The sequence below is a fragment of the Amblyomma mixtum genome, chromosome 3, assembly GCF_055824585.1.
Source record: "Amblyomma mixtum isolate Tamu chromosome 3, ASM5582458v1, whole genome shotgun sequence".
NCBI classification, from domain to species: Eukaryota; Metazoa; Arthropoda; class Arachnida; order Ixodida; family Ixodidae; genus Amblyomma; species Amblyomma mixtum.
In genome coordinates this window covers 185,824,260-185,843,066 of record NC_143014.1, presented here as the reverse complement: position 1 = coordinate 185,843,066, position 18,807 = coordinate 185,824,260, and the positions used below count along the sequence as shown (strand labels likewise).

General features: G+C 50.4%; 1 protein-coding gene and 1 long non-coding RNA gene across 4 annotated transcripts in view; one reads left to right on the top strand and one right to left on the bottom strand.

Moving 5' to 3' along the window:
• LOC149352990 (uncharacterized) overlaps window positions 1–17,529 on the bottom strand; it is a 60,514-nt gene extending 42,985 nt beyond the window's left edge. The window contains exon 1 of the mRNA XM_089575751.1: window positions 17,232–17,529. Coding sequence (XP_089431877.1) covers window positions 17,232–17,529 — 298 coding nt within the window. The remainder of the gene's footprint in view (window positions 1–17,231) is intronic.
• Window positions 8,194–11,456, top strand: LOC149352991 (uncharacterized). Of its 3 annotated transcripts, XR_016290891.1 has the most exons (4): window positions 8,194–8,897; window positions 8,965–9,081; window positions 10,487–10,627; window positions 10,835–11,456. It is a non-coding gene; the product is annotated as an uncharacterized LOC149352991 (long non-coding RNA). The 3 variants fall into 3 exon arrangements; XR_016290890.1 differs by lacking the exon at window positions 10,487–10,627; XR_016290892.1 differs by lacking the exons at window positions 10,487–10,627; window positions 10,835–11,456 and adding an exon at window positions 9,635–9,756.
• Window positions 17,530–18,807: the final 1,278 nt, after the last annotated feature.

The following is an 18,807-nucleotide window of genomic DNA, read 5'->3' as shown; positions in this document are numbered from 1 at the left end:
GACGGCGCCCCTGTCTGCAGTGTCCCACGCGGCAGGAGCGCATTTTGGAGCCAACTTTCGGCGGCCGGTTTTCGCACCTTGAGAAGTCTAGCCTCCCTACCATGGCTGTTTTGGTGTCGCGCTCTCGTTTGCATCGCGGCTGACCGGAAGCTGTTCTTCAGGAAGCGGGCATTAGAGACGCTTGCGCTCAATCGCCGCTCCTCCTCCCCGTCGGCTCCTTTTTTTTTTGTTCTTTTTACTCCTCCTTACGCTGAGTGCTGCTCGCGTGAGTCTGGCCGTTACATGGGAAAGCATTGATCTCGTCCCCCCACAGCGCCCGAAAGTGTTGATCGGGTCGTGGCGTACTGTTTTTGTGTTTGCTGACCTCAGAGTCGGCGGTCGAGAAGTCTCGCCGCGGAAACGCTTATGTGCCGCGGTGCGTGCATTCCCAATTAGCAAAACCTCCGCTGAGAGCAAAACGAACAAGAAAAAGGGCTGGCGTACGGCCGAGGGTGGGCTACGAATGAGCCAGGCGGCACGCGATGGTAACTTCCGCTTAGGAGACATGGCACTGCAAGGGGAACTTTACTGCCTATGTAGGCACCCGCTCCGCAACGTATGAAATATGTTTGCTTGTTTTCGCTGCGCAAATTAAAAATTCCGTTGGAATAATGCTCTCGCTGATTATTCCAATCTGCGTAGACTTACTGACACGAATTACTAGCTAATTAATATTTTGGATGACATTGTTTTGCGTGAAGAGTCACAAGGGTCGTTTCGTGCAGGAGACTTTAGTTTTGCTGCAGTAAGGTCTACTGAGGCATTTTGTCTCCTTGTCGCTCTCTGCCGAATCGGCCGATTGCGCTTGCGCTAATGTGTTTCAAGGACTGTTTATAGGGATCTCTCGAAGCAGCACCAGTCTGTGGCAGTAGTCCTAGAATGTGTGGCTATAAACAATACATGTCGGTACGGTGCTTAACTGCACAAAGTGTCACGTGTCATCAGAGCGCAGACTCAAAGGATTACAGGCAAGCAGAGGCTGCCGGTGGATGCCACAGAAGGCGCTTAAAAACACTAGATCTGTCCCCATTTGCAGTTACTTGTCGCGATCCTTAGCTGACTAGTGTACTGAATTCGATGAGTGTGCTTTGTAACTATATTATACAGTGAAAGCTGTATTAGCTTTGTATAAGCCGTTTTAAGGGATACAACGGCAGCCGTAACAAGTTACCCGGTACGCGTAACGCTGTTTAGGTTGAGGAATATACCATGAAGCAAGACAGTTACTGCGCCGTTCCTTTCCTCAAATCTAACTGGCGGCTCACGCCCGCTGTCACTTTCGCCCGTCGAATGGAAAGAGTGAAAGCACACGGATGCTTTTTGCCTCCATCGAAATGCGGCCGCCGCGGTCAAGTTCAAACCCCGGTACTCCAGATCAGTAGCCGAGCGCTGAGCGAGGCGAAACGCAAAAGGCGCCCATATGCTGCACGGTGGCAGTCCACGTTAAAGGTCCCCAGATCGTCGAAATTATTCCGGAGCCCTCCACTACGGCACCTCTTTCTTCTTTCACTCCCACCATTCCCTTTCCCTTACGGCGTGGTTGAGGTGTGCACCTAGAAGTGAGACAGTTAGTGCGCCATTTTCTTTTCCAAATTAACCACTGAACAACCGCGGTGGGCGGAGGTCAAAGGCACTATGTTGCCCAACTAGCAAACACCATCATTTGCACGCGCTTTCCACAGAGCGGATGGCTTCCAAAGCCTCGGGGTTTCCTCTTGGAACTGTTACATGCGCGAGATGTTGCCTAAGCGAGTTTCAAAAAACGTTGTTTGCCGTTTATTCTGAGTGTCTGTTCACGTTATATTCGAAGTTATCTTTGCTAACTACGCGTAAGTTTAATAATCACAATAACAACGTTGCGAAAGCAGATACAAGGAGAACAACTTATGCGATTGCAGTGCTGAGAACGTCAGGCTGGGTCAACCATGAACACGGCCATGAAACTTTCAAAAGACGCAGAACAGCGCCGTGAGGAAAAGGATAAAGGAGGGAGTGAAAGAAGGAAGGGAGAAAGAGGTGCCGGAGTGAAGGGCTCTGCCTGAGCCTCGGGAAGACGCGGCACCTCTTTATTCTTTCAGTCGCTGTTCTGCGTCTTTCCTTTCCTCCCTGTCGCTTTCGCATGCCAGCTGTGGCTGCGGTCAAGATGTCCACCGAGATCTATATGAAACAGGTATTGTGCCCCATTTCCGTTCCTCAAAAGACACAGCTGCGGAGTTATGCCGCGCTGACGATGTGCGAAGGAGAGGAGTCCACGACGGATGTTCGCGTACAGTGGTGAGCAGCCTTGACTAAAGCGCTTGAGCAGTGCGCACTTGGTAACAAAAACCGAAATTAGAGAGCAGCCCCTCATTACAGGGCAAAGTTTTCGTGCCTGCTTTGTTTACGAGGCTATCTGGCGCTACTTCCGTGCAAGCGTTGCAGCTAGACCCTAGAGGCTGCCACAAAATCTGGATTTGTTTGCAAGGAAGTGCACCGCCCGAGCGCTCTAGACAAGGCTGCTCACCACTGTACAGTGTACGCCATGAGATGCTCGTAGGTTCGCCATGCCGGCTGAAGTGGGTAGTCTCCATTCCGATGGGATTGTCAAAAGCGTGTTGATATCCGAGCTGAGCATGCAAGACCGCACCACTAGCGGCGATGCTTGCTCATAAAGCGGCGAAGCCCAGTGGCCGAACGAGTACCTAAACGTTCTCGAAAAGAAAGGCGAAGCCAAGTATAGCTGAACGTGCACAAAATAGAAATGCAAAGCCAAGTACCTCTTTCTTTGTTACGTTGTTTGGTCGCGTGCGTAAAATGTCTGTAAATATGCTTGTTTCAGCGCTACTGTCCTCGTTGCATGCATGCGCCAGACCGACCTTATCTGCCGGAAACGCCGCTAATTCCAACCAGCTTTCTCTGAATAATGCGGTAAGCCTTTAAGCTTAGCTCTACTGATTTATTTTTTCGCAATTGATCGCATTTGCCTTTTTTTGCTAGGGGCAGCCGCCGCTTGTTGCGTATGGACTGTTTATCATGCAAGCAATGTCTGCTGTCGGCTCCAGTGTCAGTGGCGGGGCTGACCGATGGGCGTACTACAACTGGACTGGCGCGACAAGCTACTGGCGCATTTTTTACGTCACGGAAGAGCGGAGAACAGAGAATAGATGCTTAAAGGCTCAGATTTGTAGTGCCACACACACGCTTCCGCTAAGATGCCTTCAAGCCAGAAAAAAAAAAATAGTTAGCTAGGTTTACCGGCTTAGCGCATTATTCAGCGAAAGCTGATTGGAATTATCTGCGTTTCCGGCAGTTAAGGCAGGTCTGGAGCAAGCATGAAACGAGGACGGTAGCGCTGACACAAGCATATTTACAGACATTTGACGTGCGGGAGGAGCCAACCTGACACAAACATAGCTACTTGGCTTCACTTTTCTATTTCGCGCACGTTTAGTTTTACTTGGCTTCGCCTCTGTTTTTGAGCACGTTTAGGTACTTGGCGTAGGTACTTGGCCTCTGTTTCGAACTCGTTTGGCCACTGGGCTTCGCCGCTTTATGAGCCAGCACTACCGCTAGCGGCTTCCTCTTTATGTTCCGCTATGATATCGACATGCTCTCGACATTCCCGTCGGAATGGAGAATATCCTTTTCAGCCGGCATGACGAATCTACGTGCATCCGACGGCGTACACTGTACGCGAACATCCGTCGTGGACTCCTCTTCTTCGCACCTCACAACGCGGCATTAACTTTGCAATTGCATCTTTTGAAGAAAGGAAATGGCACAATAACTGCCTTATATCCTGGTGTGCACCTTAACTGCAGCCACAGCTGGCGTGCGAAGAGGACAGGGAGGAAAGAAGATACGCAGAACAGCGCCAAGAGAGGGGGGGCAGGAAGGTGGAAGTGAAAGTAAGAGAGCAAGAGGTGCCGTGGCTTGCCGAGGCTCTGGCGGAACCCTCCACTACGGCCCCTCTTTCTCCCTTTTTTCTTTCCCTCCTTTATCTTTTCCCTTACGGCGCTGTTCTGCGTCTTTTCAAGCTCCATGACGGTCTCCGACTGACGTTCTTAGCACTGCAATCGCATAAGTTGTTCTGTGTGTACCCGCTTTCGCAGTGTCATTATTACAGGTAACTAATGCGCAGTTGACCAAGCTAATTTCGCAGATAACGTGAACGGACACACAAAATAAACGAGAAACAACATTTTTGAAACTCGTTTAGGCAACGTCTCGCGCATGTAGCGATTCCCGGAGGAAAGCCCCGAGGCTTTGGAAGCCCGCCGCTGTATGGAACGGGCCTGAAAATGATGGTGCTGTAGTTAGGCAAAATGGTGCCATTGCGCTTCGCCCGCCGCGACGGCTCAGTGGTTGGGCACTCGGCTATTGAGCTGGAGTACCCGGGTTGGAATCTGACCGCGGCGGCCGCGTTTCGACTGAGACGAAAGGCGCTCGTGTGCTTTCAGTGTTTCCCATCGACGGGACAGAGTGAACGGTGGAAGTGAGAGCCGCCGATTTGTTTTGAGGAAAGGAACGGCGCAGGAACTGTGTTGCTTTACGGTGGACACCACTACCTCAGTTTAAGCGTTACACGTAACGCGTTACTCGTAGCGCATTACGGGGGCCATTGTTCCTCCTAAATGGCTGATATAAAGCTAATCCAGTTTTCGCTGTAATAGTTTCGCGGTGTCGCCTCCTTTAGCGAGGCATCTTAAAGGTGACCACTCGGGTCTTTTTTTAGATTACCTACTCCTCTTCCTCCACCTTTCTTTCTGCCCGACTGACTGCATACAAGCGGGGTGCTGCTTCTGCTTTTGGCGACCGCGCAAAAGCGAGCGCGGAGCGCCCTCTCTCTCTCTCGACGACTGAAACGGATGCGTCGCGCCATTCGTGATCCGCATTTGAGAACAGGTGACACACACGCGTATACGTTTAGCATGCCCAGGAAGAGGGATAGGCCCGAGATTAGCCAGTGCTCGCCGATGCTGTCCACCGGGGGACGGGGGGGCTTCCTGGCGCTCCGTCGACTGCGCGCGCCCCTTTTGTTTTCTCGTAAGCGCTACAGCTGTTACCGGCGCAAGTGGAGCATTGGGCCAAGCGAAATGAAACGGCGCGGAAAAGAGAGTGCGTCTGCAGGCCGGGCATGCGCGTTGTGCTTCCTCTTCGGCCGGATTGCGCGGACTGCGCGGCTTCGCCCGAGACGTGCGCCGTGCTACGCGGCGAGGGGAGAACTCGATCCGACGTCCCGCGTGCTGGAGCGCGGCGGCGGATTTGGAGGCGCCGCACTAAAGAGCGTCACAAACGGTGGGATTGTTCCGAGAGGCGCGTGCGTGCGGCGAAGCCGTATGTATGGGAAGCCGCCGAGAGCGACCAACGGGGCCGCGTCGTGGAGGGGCCCCCTTCGTAGCTTAAACTACCGAGCGGGAAACAGAAGGCGCGATAAAGGCAAACGCAGAATTGAACTGTGTTGCGTTAGAGATTACAGATAAGTTGAACCGTCGTGTTAAGGGGACACTAAGCCTAAATCTAAGTTGGCCTGCTGTGCTGTATTAACGTGTCCCAATGACACAGACGCTAGTTAGACAGAATGCGCAGCTCTTATAACAGAGGAAAAGTTAAAAAAAAAATGAAATACCAGTGTCGCCCCCAGCGGCTGTTCTCGCAAGCGAACTGTGGTGCGTCAAGACAGTTTTCACGGGGATCCCTGAGGCTACAACGCTATTCACTTCCAAACGGCGATCATGGAGTCCTTTTTTCCATTTACATTCCGAGTTTGAATCAAGGGGTGGTAAAATTTTTAAATTAAATTTTCTGAGCAAGAAATGGGTGTTTTGCAGCCGAACTAATATCAACGTAGCCAGAAAGTACCCTAAATTGATTTTCGCTAAGAACAAAAATTGTATGCATTCGTCCTCAGTGTCCCTTTGAACATTAAAGCGTCCATAAGACGGCAAGTCAAGATGCCGTTCTGCTGCTGAGCACGAGTACATGAATTCGATACTGACAGAGAAGGATGCATTTCAGTGGAGGCCAAAATGAATCCTCCACTAATGCGTACCTCATGTCGCAGGTGTGCCTCTGGCAAATAAAAATCTGTCACTTGATTGTTGCATCCAGCAACTGCCTCTTTCCTTGCCCTTCTTTTCAGCCACCCAGAGAAGGTCACGCTCTTCAAGCAATTAAACATCAGAAACGCACCTAGAGGCGCTCGGTGTCATGCAGCACCGACACGCAGTACGCAGGGTCCCTGCGTGGGTTGGATTGTCCGTGGTTATTAGTTACTACAGTGAAATACATCTCAAGAACGAGGAGGCAAATGCCTTCCAGAAGAGCCGCCCAACCTAAGGCACCGACCTATTACAACGGCATCGCTGTCAAACGCCCTCCCACCTGCCACAGCCCTACCCAGTGATTAACCGGGTACATATTGCTAAGCAAGGCACGCAATTTTAGTGTGACGGAGACACCAAAAGAATGAACTCGTGGCAAGCGAGTGTGCGCACGACAGGCATATGAGCACAAAGAGGAAACTTGGAACTGCTTGTCTTGGTTCCAACGCCTGGCCTAGGGACTACCGGCACCTCTCTGAAACGCTTCGGAACGACTTGCCGACTAGGAGAACGCTCGAGAGGGTCGTGCGCTAGCTGGCTATGTTTCTCATTGACGATTCGAGTCTACGACACCGAAAGGAGAGTGGCAGGTGTGGGATCACTCGCCCCGCACCCCGTAGAAATCTGGGCCCATGCTCGCGACAAGGTGAGGTGACAGAAGAGCCGGTGCCAAGCAGGTTCTTTTCGTGTGGTGCTGCGGGCCGGACATGCACGTAGGCCGGAAGCAAGCGCGCGGCATCTCTTCCGCTTTGTCCCAAGCGTCGTTAAAGCGCTGACCTTTCGCAAAACTGGGCTCTGCGCTGCCGGCAGCCGCTTACGCAATTTAAGCAACGGGTCCGGTCGTAAAGCGCCCGCCTCCCGCTCTTTCACTCTCGAGCTCCCCAGCAGGGACTGGCGAGCCTTTCGACCGATTTCCGGAATTGCGTAACCGAGCTACCCCGAGAATACGCTGAGATGCCCACTGCAGATATAATGCGTGCGCAACGGGCATTAGACAGCGAATGGGGCGGAAAATGGAACGAGCGTGTAGGTGCCATTTAGGTCCGTCCGCCAGTGTGCCATGGAAAGTGCGGGGTTCGCGGCCCTCCTTTTCCTGGCGTGCTCACATCCACTTGCTGTATATATGTTCGGCTCCCGGCATCAAAGCCGGCGGATTATGTATACTTCAGAGATATACACCGAGTCATACTAAGACTCTCTGAGAAACGGTCGGCTGCACAGGCCGTGAACCTTTACTGTGTCTGAGGCAAAAAACTCACCCGTTTATTACCACCGTAGTTATTTAAAAGCGAAAGAACCGAGCAGCGTCAATGTTTGTTAAGAAAAGCAGCGGTGTGCAGTGAAGAACGTTCTATTCGCGGCTGGAAAACGTACCGGAGGGGAGGTTTCCAAGGTATACAGAGAAATTTCAATATGTAAACAAAGGTTACAGGCATAAAATAAAAATTTCATTCATGATTTTTCTGACCTCAGTTGAAAGAGGTCTCTGAAAAGAATGGAGCACGTCGCAGACAAGAGGCAAGCAACGTTCAGGAAGCCCTGTTCAGTTCTAAACAGTAAAAATCTCTAGCTGCACTCAGCCTATCCCAAGAAAATTGAAAGAGCACGAAGGACCGAAGAAAAAAAAGAACGCATTTAAGCGAAATTTCTCAAAAAGTTGTTCGACGTTGTGGGCCATTCAAATGTCGTGGTCATTTGGCGGAGAAGACAACACCCACCTATTGCGTACGCGCGGAATTCTACGATGGCCCCTCTCTGTCTTTATCCTTCTCACGACATTTTACGCGGCACCGCTCAGGGTGCACCTCTCCCAAAGAACTCGCCAGCTAGCCATTGGCCACCTAGCGTCGCCGTGAAGCATGGGCGCAGCAGCTACAGCGTTGCCCCGCCTGCCGACGGCCGGGTTACTCGTCACGCACCGGGCGTGATCTCAAACGAGCTACACTGTAAACACAAATAAGCCCAAATAGGAATATAAATGGCTAGTGTCCGCTTTTAAACTCCTTATTGAAAATTGCGCAATCGACTTTAAGTAGTAAAAAAGAGGAAATCCTCCTTTTTTAGTGCCGTCGCGAAATCGAGGAGTAAAATAAAGCATTTACATGATTTTACTACTTTTCCAAGAAGGAGTATGTCGGCTTCAATACTCCTTCAGGCCCTTTATGCACTCCTTAGTGTCTGCCCGCCGCCTAGTGGCAGCTGCCGGTTCGCTGCACTTGCAGGTGACGACGCCGGCTCTGTCGTCGCTGCCTGCTCGCCTGTGCTTTTGCTGTTTCACGCACGTTTGTCATGTTACAAGACACCGGATCGCCGCAACCTCGCGCACCAATGTGCGCCACAGACAGTGCCTGTGAAGCCCCCAGTGTATTCGGAGAACGCTTGGTGTTGCATCGCCTGCGACGGCAGTCTGCGAGAGGCTTAGCCAGCCGAGCTCAGCCGAGCCAACATGGCGGTGTGTGACGCGTCGACCTCCCCGAAGCCGCCAGTTTGCCACCCGCTCCTTTGCGCGCTCTTGTCGTGACGTAAGACTGGACATCATCGACCTTAGCAGCAACGTGCTGCAATGAACGTCTCACTCAAGCCAGCAATATGTGCAGAAGCAGCGGCTAGTCATTCATTGTCTACGCAGCATACAAGTGTTGGCTGCTGCCGTTTCGCCGCGCCGACATGGCGATGTGTGTGTGACGCACCAGTTTTCTCGACATCGTCGGCCCCTCGTTCTTTCGCTGTATTGCAAGAATACTAAAGACCGGATTATCATCGTCGTGTGTTCTGGTAAGCAGTATTAAACTCTCCTTTGATGCCATAGACGCGCATGCACTTAACGCCGCTCCCTTTTCAGTGTGCGTAGACTTGCTGTGAACCACGGGTGCGCCGAGATGAAAGGCTTAACGAGAACAGCAAAACAGCAAAGGCTTCATTGTGGTCCGGTGGAGCCAACTCACACAGCAGGCATGAAGTAAGTATCTGAGAAATTTGTTGTTGCATGCGGCTGAAAAAAAGAGTGTGGCACTGCAGTCGTGGCTGTTACGCTAACATGTACAGCCGGAAGTACGGTCAGTTCTTCTAGGGACCAAATTTTCTTCATGCGTTCACGCCCCATGAATATGGAAAAGCTGTACAGGCAATGACAGGTGAAAATGCACAGCCTTGGGGTCTGAATTTTTGTCACGTTATTACGAACAGTGCTGAGAACCGTGCCCTAATCGGTTGCTTCCTTTCCTGTGTTTTAAGAGGGCCTTGTTATGCAAACAATGCAAGCGATTTTATTCTTTTCAGTCATAGCACAGGACATGGCGACGCTTTAGCGCTCACGGAGATTAGCTAAACTGTTACATTTTCCGAGTTGGTGGCATCTTAACGTTGCAGCGATTTTCGGCAGCGGACATGAGGTTTCAACCATACTGAACGCTGCCTTTTCTGGATGGTTAGGCGTCTAGTTCCAAAATGTGGTATCTTGTAAGCTCTTCGCATTTGAAAAATGTTAAAAGAAGTTTCCACTTCGCGTGCAGTTTCCGAACACATTCCATTATGTGAAACTCGTGGAGGCAAGCGTTCCGGTTCAGACTGCTGATCCCAGGAAGGCAGCGAAAGAAAAAGAATAAAGCTTACGCCAGTGTACGAGATCCCCTGCTCGTGCTGGACGTAGTACATTGGCGAAAACAAGCATTTCCCAGAAAAACTGAAGCAGCACAAAGCGGATGCCAAACAAATGAACAAGGAAGGAAGCGCGGGTTGACAAGACTGACTTCGAGGGAACTATCCTTGCATCAACTGTATGATCAGTGACCCCGCGGATGACTAACCGAAGGCTTAAAAAAGGCAAGCTGTGACTCACTCGCAGTCACACCTGCTGAAAGAACCAAGAAGATTCCCAAACATGTTTTTTTTTTTTCTGGTTGGCGTTCTTTCCCGAAAGTATATTCCTTTCCCAGCCATAGACCTGTGTAGAATGTTTTCTTTTGAACCCTGGCCAGGAATGTGAGGGCAAAGCTTAACAGAAGACAGGTGGCGGCGGGAGGGTGGGTCTGGTGGTAGCTTTCTATTCCTAACAATGCCTGCTATGTCAGTCACCCTTGCCCTGCCTTTGGCCTATACACAGAATGAGGACGTCCTGAAAATGCGTAGCTGCGGGCTCTCCCATCAAGGAAATTGCATGTAAGCTTCCGCTGCGTGTATGCAAAGCGCTGTCTTTTGTTTGCATGTTTTGATTTCAGTAATTGGTTCTGATATGGTGCCTGAAAAGCATGAGGAACCTCTGACAAGTAAAAAAAAATATCTCGAGGCCTCTTTCGGTGCAGGAACGCAGCCAAAGGCAGCGCGAATGCGCAAGTGCCTCAGTAAGACCATTTTATTTTTTTCAGTTTTATGCTTTGCGGAAAAAATGTTCCCTATCGATGCTGCTTCCCATTCGCCGTATTGCCTTAACGTTTACGAAAGCGGCTCTCTGGAATTTGTGATTCCCTGAAAACCGCGTTTAGCCGCTGTCATCCGACAGGGTACAGGTATGTATTAGCTAGCTGATTACCTACTATGTTCTGCTAGCTAATCTTTTGTCATGAAAAACGTTTAAACTTCAATAATACCTACTTTATTGAAAAGTGCACTCTGAACGGCTTTGGGACGTTGACTTCTACACTTGAAGCACGTCATACTTCAAGCTTAGAGGTGCAATTCCACTGATGCATTTGTTTTTCTAATCTTTCTTTCAGAAGGAGCCTGTATGTTGACAGCGAAGCATTTCAAGGTTCCCTCCTTGCTTTCAAGTGTGGCATCTCTATTTTCATTCCTTTGGGTATTTAAATTATGTACCCAAAGACGGCGTGGGTTAAGGCACTCTTCTTTTCTACAGGGGCCAAGACGTTGGTTCTCTGTAACCGTCGAAAGCAAGCTGCCGAACACATGTCTCAAATGTTTTGTACCCAATAAAATATTGTTTGAAATAAATCACTGTAAGTTCATCGACGCAATTATCCTGGAATATCAAGCTCTAAAATGAGCCTTCCATACGAATACTTTATTTCAAATCGGCTTCCGCATCAAGTGAAGTAATATACTCATCTGGGAATCATAAATGTAACCCTATAGTAAGAACAATTTCTCCAAAAATTTCCTGTCAAAACTACTTAAAAGGAACAGGCACGTACTCCTGAAATGTACTATAAAAGTAGCTGCAAAGGAGTATATAATACTTCTATTAATTGCCATGCTAACTCCTTTGTGATCACAACTTTACTCCTAAATAAACTCCCGTCTGCAGAGCGGTAACACTTTACTCCTTCTAGCACTCCGAAAGTATCCCTTCAAGCAGAGGAGTAGACGATATACTCCTATTCTGAGGAGTATAAAAACGCCTTTTCGGGAGTGCGCTACGCGATGAGCCATTTACTCCTATCCGGGTGTTTTTCGGTTTGCAGTGTAGGTCAGCGTCGTGGCCGCGGCCTTTGTCGATGCCGGGCTCACTGGCCCGCTCGTTTACCTCTTCACCCTGGTGATCGCCGAAGCCGCGGCGGTCCGATGAAGACGTGGGCGCCGTCTCCCGAGGCTTGAGACGGAGCGGCCGTGCCGCTGAATGGACGCGTCCCTCGTAGCAGCCGCCACCGGAGCTGGCCCACATTTCGATCCGCCGTTTGTTCCCTTCGACCGCGCGAAGGAGGAAGTCATTGTGGATGGAAATGCCTTTCCTGGAACGCTCCAAAACGCCCAGAACTGGGTTGCCTTACGTAACGATTGTCTAAATCGTCGAGGGGGGTGCCCTCTCCCGGGTTCAGCCGCGTTTCGGCCCTTCTCTGCAGCGGCACTCACTTCCTACCAAGCAGAGGCCACTCGCTGCCAGCGAAAGCGTATGTGCGTGCGGTTGTTTCTTTGCGCGTGCGGCGGTTCGCGCTCGCGCCGCTGGCTCCAGGAGTGCCACGGACTCCGCTGACCGCTCTCGAAAAACATGAGCGCTGGTAGGGAGCGCTCACCTTGCGAATGAGTTTGCTGGAAGTGCGTGACTGCACGACCGGAAGAAGCGAGTGCGCGCTGAAAACACCCTGGCTGGAAAGTGGCTGCCTATTAACACTGCGTGTGCGGTGTATACGACGACGTTACAGAATATAAGTAGTACTTCGTCGAATTAACCCTTATCTTCCAGCCTCGCGAATTTTCGCAAACCAAGGCAAAAGCGAAAACAATAAGATGAGCACCACCGAAAGATTCTTTACTGTACAACGTTTGTGGAATGGGAACTGTCTTTCTGAACACTGTTGGTATAAGGTAAACAAGGACATCGACAAGAATATAGTATAGCGCACGGCATAGGGTAGGGCAAGCCTAACAATATTGCATATAAGACTATCCGACAGCTTGACTTCCTGCTGTACATCGAAACCATGGATATAAGTCGTTAGAGGGCATTGCCAACCTCATCATTATGAATGTATAAAACTTCCCGCGATGCAGAAGGGGAAAGACAGCAGTAAAAGCACTGTTAGCAATTAAGACCTTACAATGGGGTCAGAATTGGTTGTCACTCTTCCGTGAAGCTTTCAGCAACTATTTTCGTGTTACTTTGCAATTAAAACAAAAAAATGTATGGCATATAGTTAGTCATAAAGGCGAGGGATTACTGCATTGAAATCAAATGAAGGCAACTACTCAACCAGTCGCGAACCGAATGGGATCTTTGCACTTCGTGCAGGGAGGTCGCTTCTTGAAAGTGCATATGAGCATGACACGATTGAGTACTATACTAGCCACTACGCGAGAACCCGCGGCCCGGTTGCATGCCTTCTGCATCTAATAAAGCCGTAAAATTTCGGCAACGAGCCATCACGGCTGCTTAGAATTTCCTCGTGGTACGCCGGCGCGAGTTCTTTTCAGTGCGCGGGAAGTGAGGAGAAAAGAAACCGCTGCCGTTTTCAAGGCAAATATGTTGTCTCGCTTTGCACGCTGTGCGTGGTCCACGGCTAATCTCAACAATTTCCAGCGGTCCGTGGCGCTCTGTTTCGTTTCCGGCAAAGACCTGCAATGCCAACGAGAGCGGCCCGGAGAGGTCCACGCGGGCGCGCTCTCTTTCACTTTCATGGCCTCAGGAGAGGAGACGCGCAGGAGCCGCTCGGTGCGCATGCCGCGTGGCAAGGCGGTCGCGCTTCACCACGGTGCCTGGCGCATTCCTGCCCATGTCAATCAGAACGTTGCAGAACCTCAGGCGTTTAATGGATGTCGTGAACACACTCTCTCAGGATTATCCGCCGCGAGAATAGGACAGTGAATAAATAGAAAACGAGAGCGTTAAGGCAATTCAGAGTTACTGGAATGGATCGTATTGCGTGAATGCAAACGTTTCTCGAGGGAAGAAAAAGCGCAGTATAGCTGTATAATTCTCCGCGCACACCTGGACCTCGACATGAATAATTATAATAGTAACTGGTTATGTGGAGCGTACAGGCGCAGCAGCAATTGTTTCGCTCCCGGTGGACACCTCAGCCGCGCCTTGAGGGCAGGGATGAAGCAGCGGATGAAAGGAGGAAGAAAGAGGTGCCGTAGTGTATGGTTCCGGATTAATTCCGATCACCTGGGGTCATCATTGCACAGCACACAGACGTCTTTTGTACTTCGCCTCCATCGGAACGCGGCAGGGCTTTGGTACCACGTCCTTGTGTTCAGTATATCCGAGCACCACGACCATTGAGCTACTGCGGAGGGTGATCTTGTTGTGAGACACGCCTGACCTTTTACGAACGCCGTGAATTGGAGAGCCGTTGATTGAACAGTTATTTATACTCCTCTGAAATTTAAATACACGAGCGTTTCATTTCTCTTCTGCCGAAACGTGGCCGTCCCAACCGGAAACCGCGACCGCGTCTACGTGTTCTGTAGTGGGATGTCAAAGCCGCTGTGGGAGAAAGGCTGTGCAGCCAGCGAAGCTCTACGACTGTGACTACAACAAGGGAACAATGCTCAAAGTCGGTCTTTTCCTTCAGCTCAGCGCAAAGCAGTAGCCCACAGACCGGGCAGCTTCAAGAACAGAGCAAGGCGTCCGGGCACGTTGGTATTCCTTAACGAAAGTACAGAGTGTAGCCCAACACAACACCGAGGCAACAAGGTGCGAATGGAGGAGACACACACAAAGCTTTTGCCCATGTCTCCTCCGTTTGTCAGCTGCACCTTCCATGCTGCGCTACAACCTGTCTTCAAGCACGTGTTTGCAGTTCTATCCAGCTGAAGACCGCTTGCACAAAACAGGACAGCGCAAGTGCACAGTATACGGAAAGGTGGCTGGCCAACTACCTGAGAGAAGGCACCTCGTTTTCCCCCGCGATCAGGAATTTTAAACGCCAGAGCGCGGGCAGCTAGCCCGTCTATGCAACAAATGACTAGGTGCGTCCGCAACTCACGTGGAAGCAGGCGGCACGAGCGCACCCATTTACTCGGCGTTCGCATGAACAAACGTGAGCAATAACTCGCTTTCGGGCCAGAAATTGCCGCCTTCGTATGCGGGCTGGATTCTGGTACTGCATGTTTTCATGGGCCACCCAGCGCCTTAGAACGGGGACATGGCGCGCCAGACGGAGCAGAAACGCGCGAATGTACGCGAGCGCTCCTGAAATAACGGCGGTGCTCAGAAGCAGGTGATTGCACGCTCACATGGGCACGCGCTGTGCCTCGAAGCTTTGTATTTATTCATCTTCTTTGTGCGCCGAAGGAGTGCCGCTCTTTCCCTTACTATTCATCACGGAGAGAAAAGCGCGCGGCTCAATCACGCCAAGAAAGGACCAACCCGCGAAAGCAATAGCGTGGCGAGTCGCTTCCTAGCAAGGACGAGAGGGAAAGAAACGGTCACTAAGAAGGAGCGGGTGAAGGTACTCAGTCTTCGTTAGAGGCACGGCTGCCACGAAGCAATCACGGTCTGCTAGCACGCGTTCGCTCATTTCTCTCTCTCCTGCGCCCATCGCCTTATCTCTCTCTCTCTCTTTTTTGTGTGGAAATGAAATCAGTCGTCAGCCGCAGGCTCATCACTGCGACTTTGTGGAAATAAAACTCCCTTATTAAGCCTGATTCCGGATGTATTGAAGTACAATATGTGGAACACGCGTAGCCGCTTATTTTCAGAACAGTTCTGGCAATGCAAGGGAGAATTCAACGAAATTTCCGGTACCTAAAAGCTGAAATCTTGAACCTTGCCGACTATCTATGGGTGCGGACCACGGAGATAGAAGGTGCGGACTATACAGTTTTTTTTTTGCTTGAATATCGCCGAACGTGGCATGAAATTCCCAAAACTTATTCTACTACGAGCTTTTGTCATACTTGCCCTGTCCATCCGCATATATTTATATGCGCTGATTGCACACTTTGTTCATGCGGTATACGTACCGGGCGCGGACAGTCTAGTAAAAGGAATTTCTTTTCGTAAAAATTGTTCCCAGCGGGCTATGCAACGGGTGCGGGCTGTATACCAGAAATTACGGCATTTAATTATACGAAACCTTTAATTTAGCAAGAGATAGAAGATATTACACTAAATTGGGCTCCTGTGTAAATTTGGTGGTCCATGACAATGTAGGAGTCACGAGGGAAACTGCGAGTTCCAGTATTTCATTAAAGGTGCACTGAAGAGGAATCTGAACTTTTCTTTTTGCCGCGGGAACTCGATCTACACGTTCCGAGCTTTCTTAGAAACTGCGATTTACTGCCCTGTGTGGCCGATTTCCCCAATTAAATCGAATTAACGTCCGGCTCCCGCCTTTTTTTTTTGATTTCTGCCTCGTACGGTGGGCGGAGTCGACCAACGCGTGGAGCGCCTTTCACCCAGTCCCGTGACGGCTTGCCGCTCTGCCATCGGCGGAGTAATACGTAGTAGTCCGTAGTAGCAAATAGTCCGCGCGTATTTTTATTTCTTCGGGCTTATTTTGCGGCTATATTATCTGCGAATGAAACTATTTATTCATTGAAACCTAAAAAACAAAATAAAGCGAAAGCAAAGGCTCCACGGGACTGGGTAAAAGGCGCTCCACGCGTTGGTCGACTCCGCCCACCGTACGAGGCAGAATTCAAAAAAAAAAAGGCGGGAGCCGGACGTTAATTCATTTTAATTGGGGAAATCGGCCACACAGGGCAATAAGTCACTGTTTCTAAGAATGCTAGGAACGTGTTGATCGAGTTCCCGCGGCAAAAAGACATGTTCAGAATCCTCTTCAGTGCACCTTTAACAATAAATCAACGGCATTGGAAAATTTCCAGCCGCTCTATGCATCTCTTCATCCACCAAAGCGCGAAAATTCGGTCGGAGTGAAGGCCCAGTAAGCAGCTTTTGAATTTAATCGTCATTGCGTCCATATATGTTCGATCAAACAGAAAAGAAGCAGCGCATGAATAGCTTTACGGAACAGCATGGCACAGAGATCATTCTCAGGAAAAACTGTCTAGGTGGAGCTACGCTTCAAGAAACAGTAAAAAAAAAATGAAAGCACACCGAGTAAGTGATTTGCGGCTGGAGGAAGAAGGATGTATAGTTACACAACTGAACCCAAGACCGCACAAGCACTAAAAATGCAGCGAATCGGAAAAGAAAGGAAACTTTTCCCATGCAGAACACTCGCAGGCGCGCAGACTTTTGTTTAAACCATCGGTGAAGCAAAAGTCTGCGTGCGCATTCTCAGACATCTGTTCCCATACGGGGAGAGGCACGCGTCTTGAACGAACGTTTTTCACCCTGCATTTCACACGTCTCACGCAGTGAAGCCCACGGTACTGTACACGTTGATTCAGCTCGCACAAAACTAAAACATCATGCCTGTTAGCCAAGCTGCGACCTTCTTTTTTTTTTAATTTGTCAGAAGCAACTGTCAGGATATTATAAAGCAAAAACTAGCCTCTAATGTGCTGTGTAATGCGCAATGTTTAGGACACGAACAAAGGGCAAGTGTTCATTTCTCCTGTTGGCAATGCGCAGCCTCGCACAGCTATACGAAACGTCAGTCTTTCATGGCACGACTTCCTCCTTGTTCACGGCTTCGATGCGACCCACCGTGGCCCCCGCCGTGGAAGGCGACTCAAGGGAAAATAAATAAATAAGAGAGCACAGCACAAGGCAACGACTGTAATCGCGCACACTATACTCACTGCGTATGGCCCAGGGCTCCATGCGCCTCAGCGCCAGCATGGTCTTGACGAGCGCGGCCGAGCACTCGCTGCTGATATTGGGGTCCGAGCCGAACTGGGTGAACACAGGCAGGCCGAGCTTGAAGACCCGCGACACGGCCTCGGCCACCATGGGCTCGATGTCCTCGACCGTGGACGTCTCGGCCGAAGAAGGAGCGGCCGTGCTGCCGGCGGCCGCCTGTTCGTCGGCCGCGGCCAGAAGGCACGACGCGACCAACGCGACCAACGCGACCACGACCGAGGGGGACCGGTGAGCCATCGCGCGTCACTGCTGTCTCGCGATTCTCCGCGTGCCGCCGAAATATCCGAGGACGCACTGCTCGCGGGCCGCCACGAGAAAGGGGCTTTTGACCGGCAAGAAAGGAGTGCGCCGCCACTCCTCGCCACCCACCCCCAACTCCTCAGCGGCGGCGGGGTGAAAGTGGATGGAGAGGCGGCCGCCGGGCAAGGAGAGTGGCCCCCGTTCTTTTCCCTTGGAAGAGAGAAAGGGGCCACCCGAAACACCCAGTGCGCCCCAACTGGACCAGGCTTTCTTATTGTTTCCCCCTCATCCTTGTTCTGTTTTGTTTCTCGCGCGCTGTCCGGTATGCATATTTAGGCTTCGGGGAAGTCAACGGGCAAGCGCTGCGAATGAACTAAGTGCCCTTTAGGAGACTCGCTGATTGAAGACGCAGTGTCCGTGCCGTCTGCGGGTGCCGGCCTTCTCTCGAAGCAGTTACGTTAGAGGCTGCAGTTACAGCCGCCTTTTCAGAAAAAGAAAGGAAAAGACGGAACATAGTTGCTCGTTCGGCGCATGTTTCGACTGTCTGCTTATAAAACAGACTATAAACTGTGTGTTTATAAAACAGACAGTCTTGAACAGACAGAGCATTCAGTGAAACGAAGTGATCGGGCTTCGGCAGTGTTAGTGTCTCTTATTAATGGTTTTTGTTTCCGTTTGCAATTTTGATTATAGCAGTCTTTAATTGGGAAAATCAGCCCGTACAGCGCACGCTAGTGAGCAAAATTCTACGGACCACGGGTACTGCAGAGACGCTGAATCTTCTCGCAGCCAGTGGCACATAATCTGAACTCGGCGGGTGCACTGTGCTGTTTACGGGTGATCAAGCTGCTCTGCTCAGTTTCAGGGTAGGTGTACACTTAACGAAGAAATTTGACATTTGATCAGCATCCATGGCTCGATAATATTCGCTCGCGCCTGTATTTATCTGCATGTTGTATGAGCGCATTGACCTCATGTAAAACGCAAAAGGCCTGCAGCTTTTTGTTTTTCATCTCTTTCTAACTCATCCTTCGCATATAGTGACTTTACTATACAAGGTCATAGCCTATTCTAGAAATTATTACATACGCTCTGCTGACTTCGAAGATTAAAGCCGTCCAATATTGAAAACTCTTAGAAGAGATTCAACAGTAAAAGTTAAAGTAATAACAAATCCGGGTCTCAACAGGCATTACGTGCGTTTAACAGTATAGCTATACCATCATCATCATCAGCGGAACTACGTCCACTGCAGGACAAAGGCTTTTCCCAAAT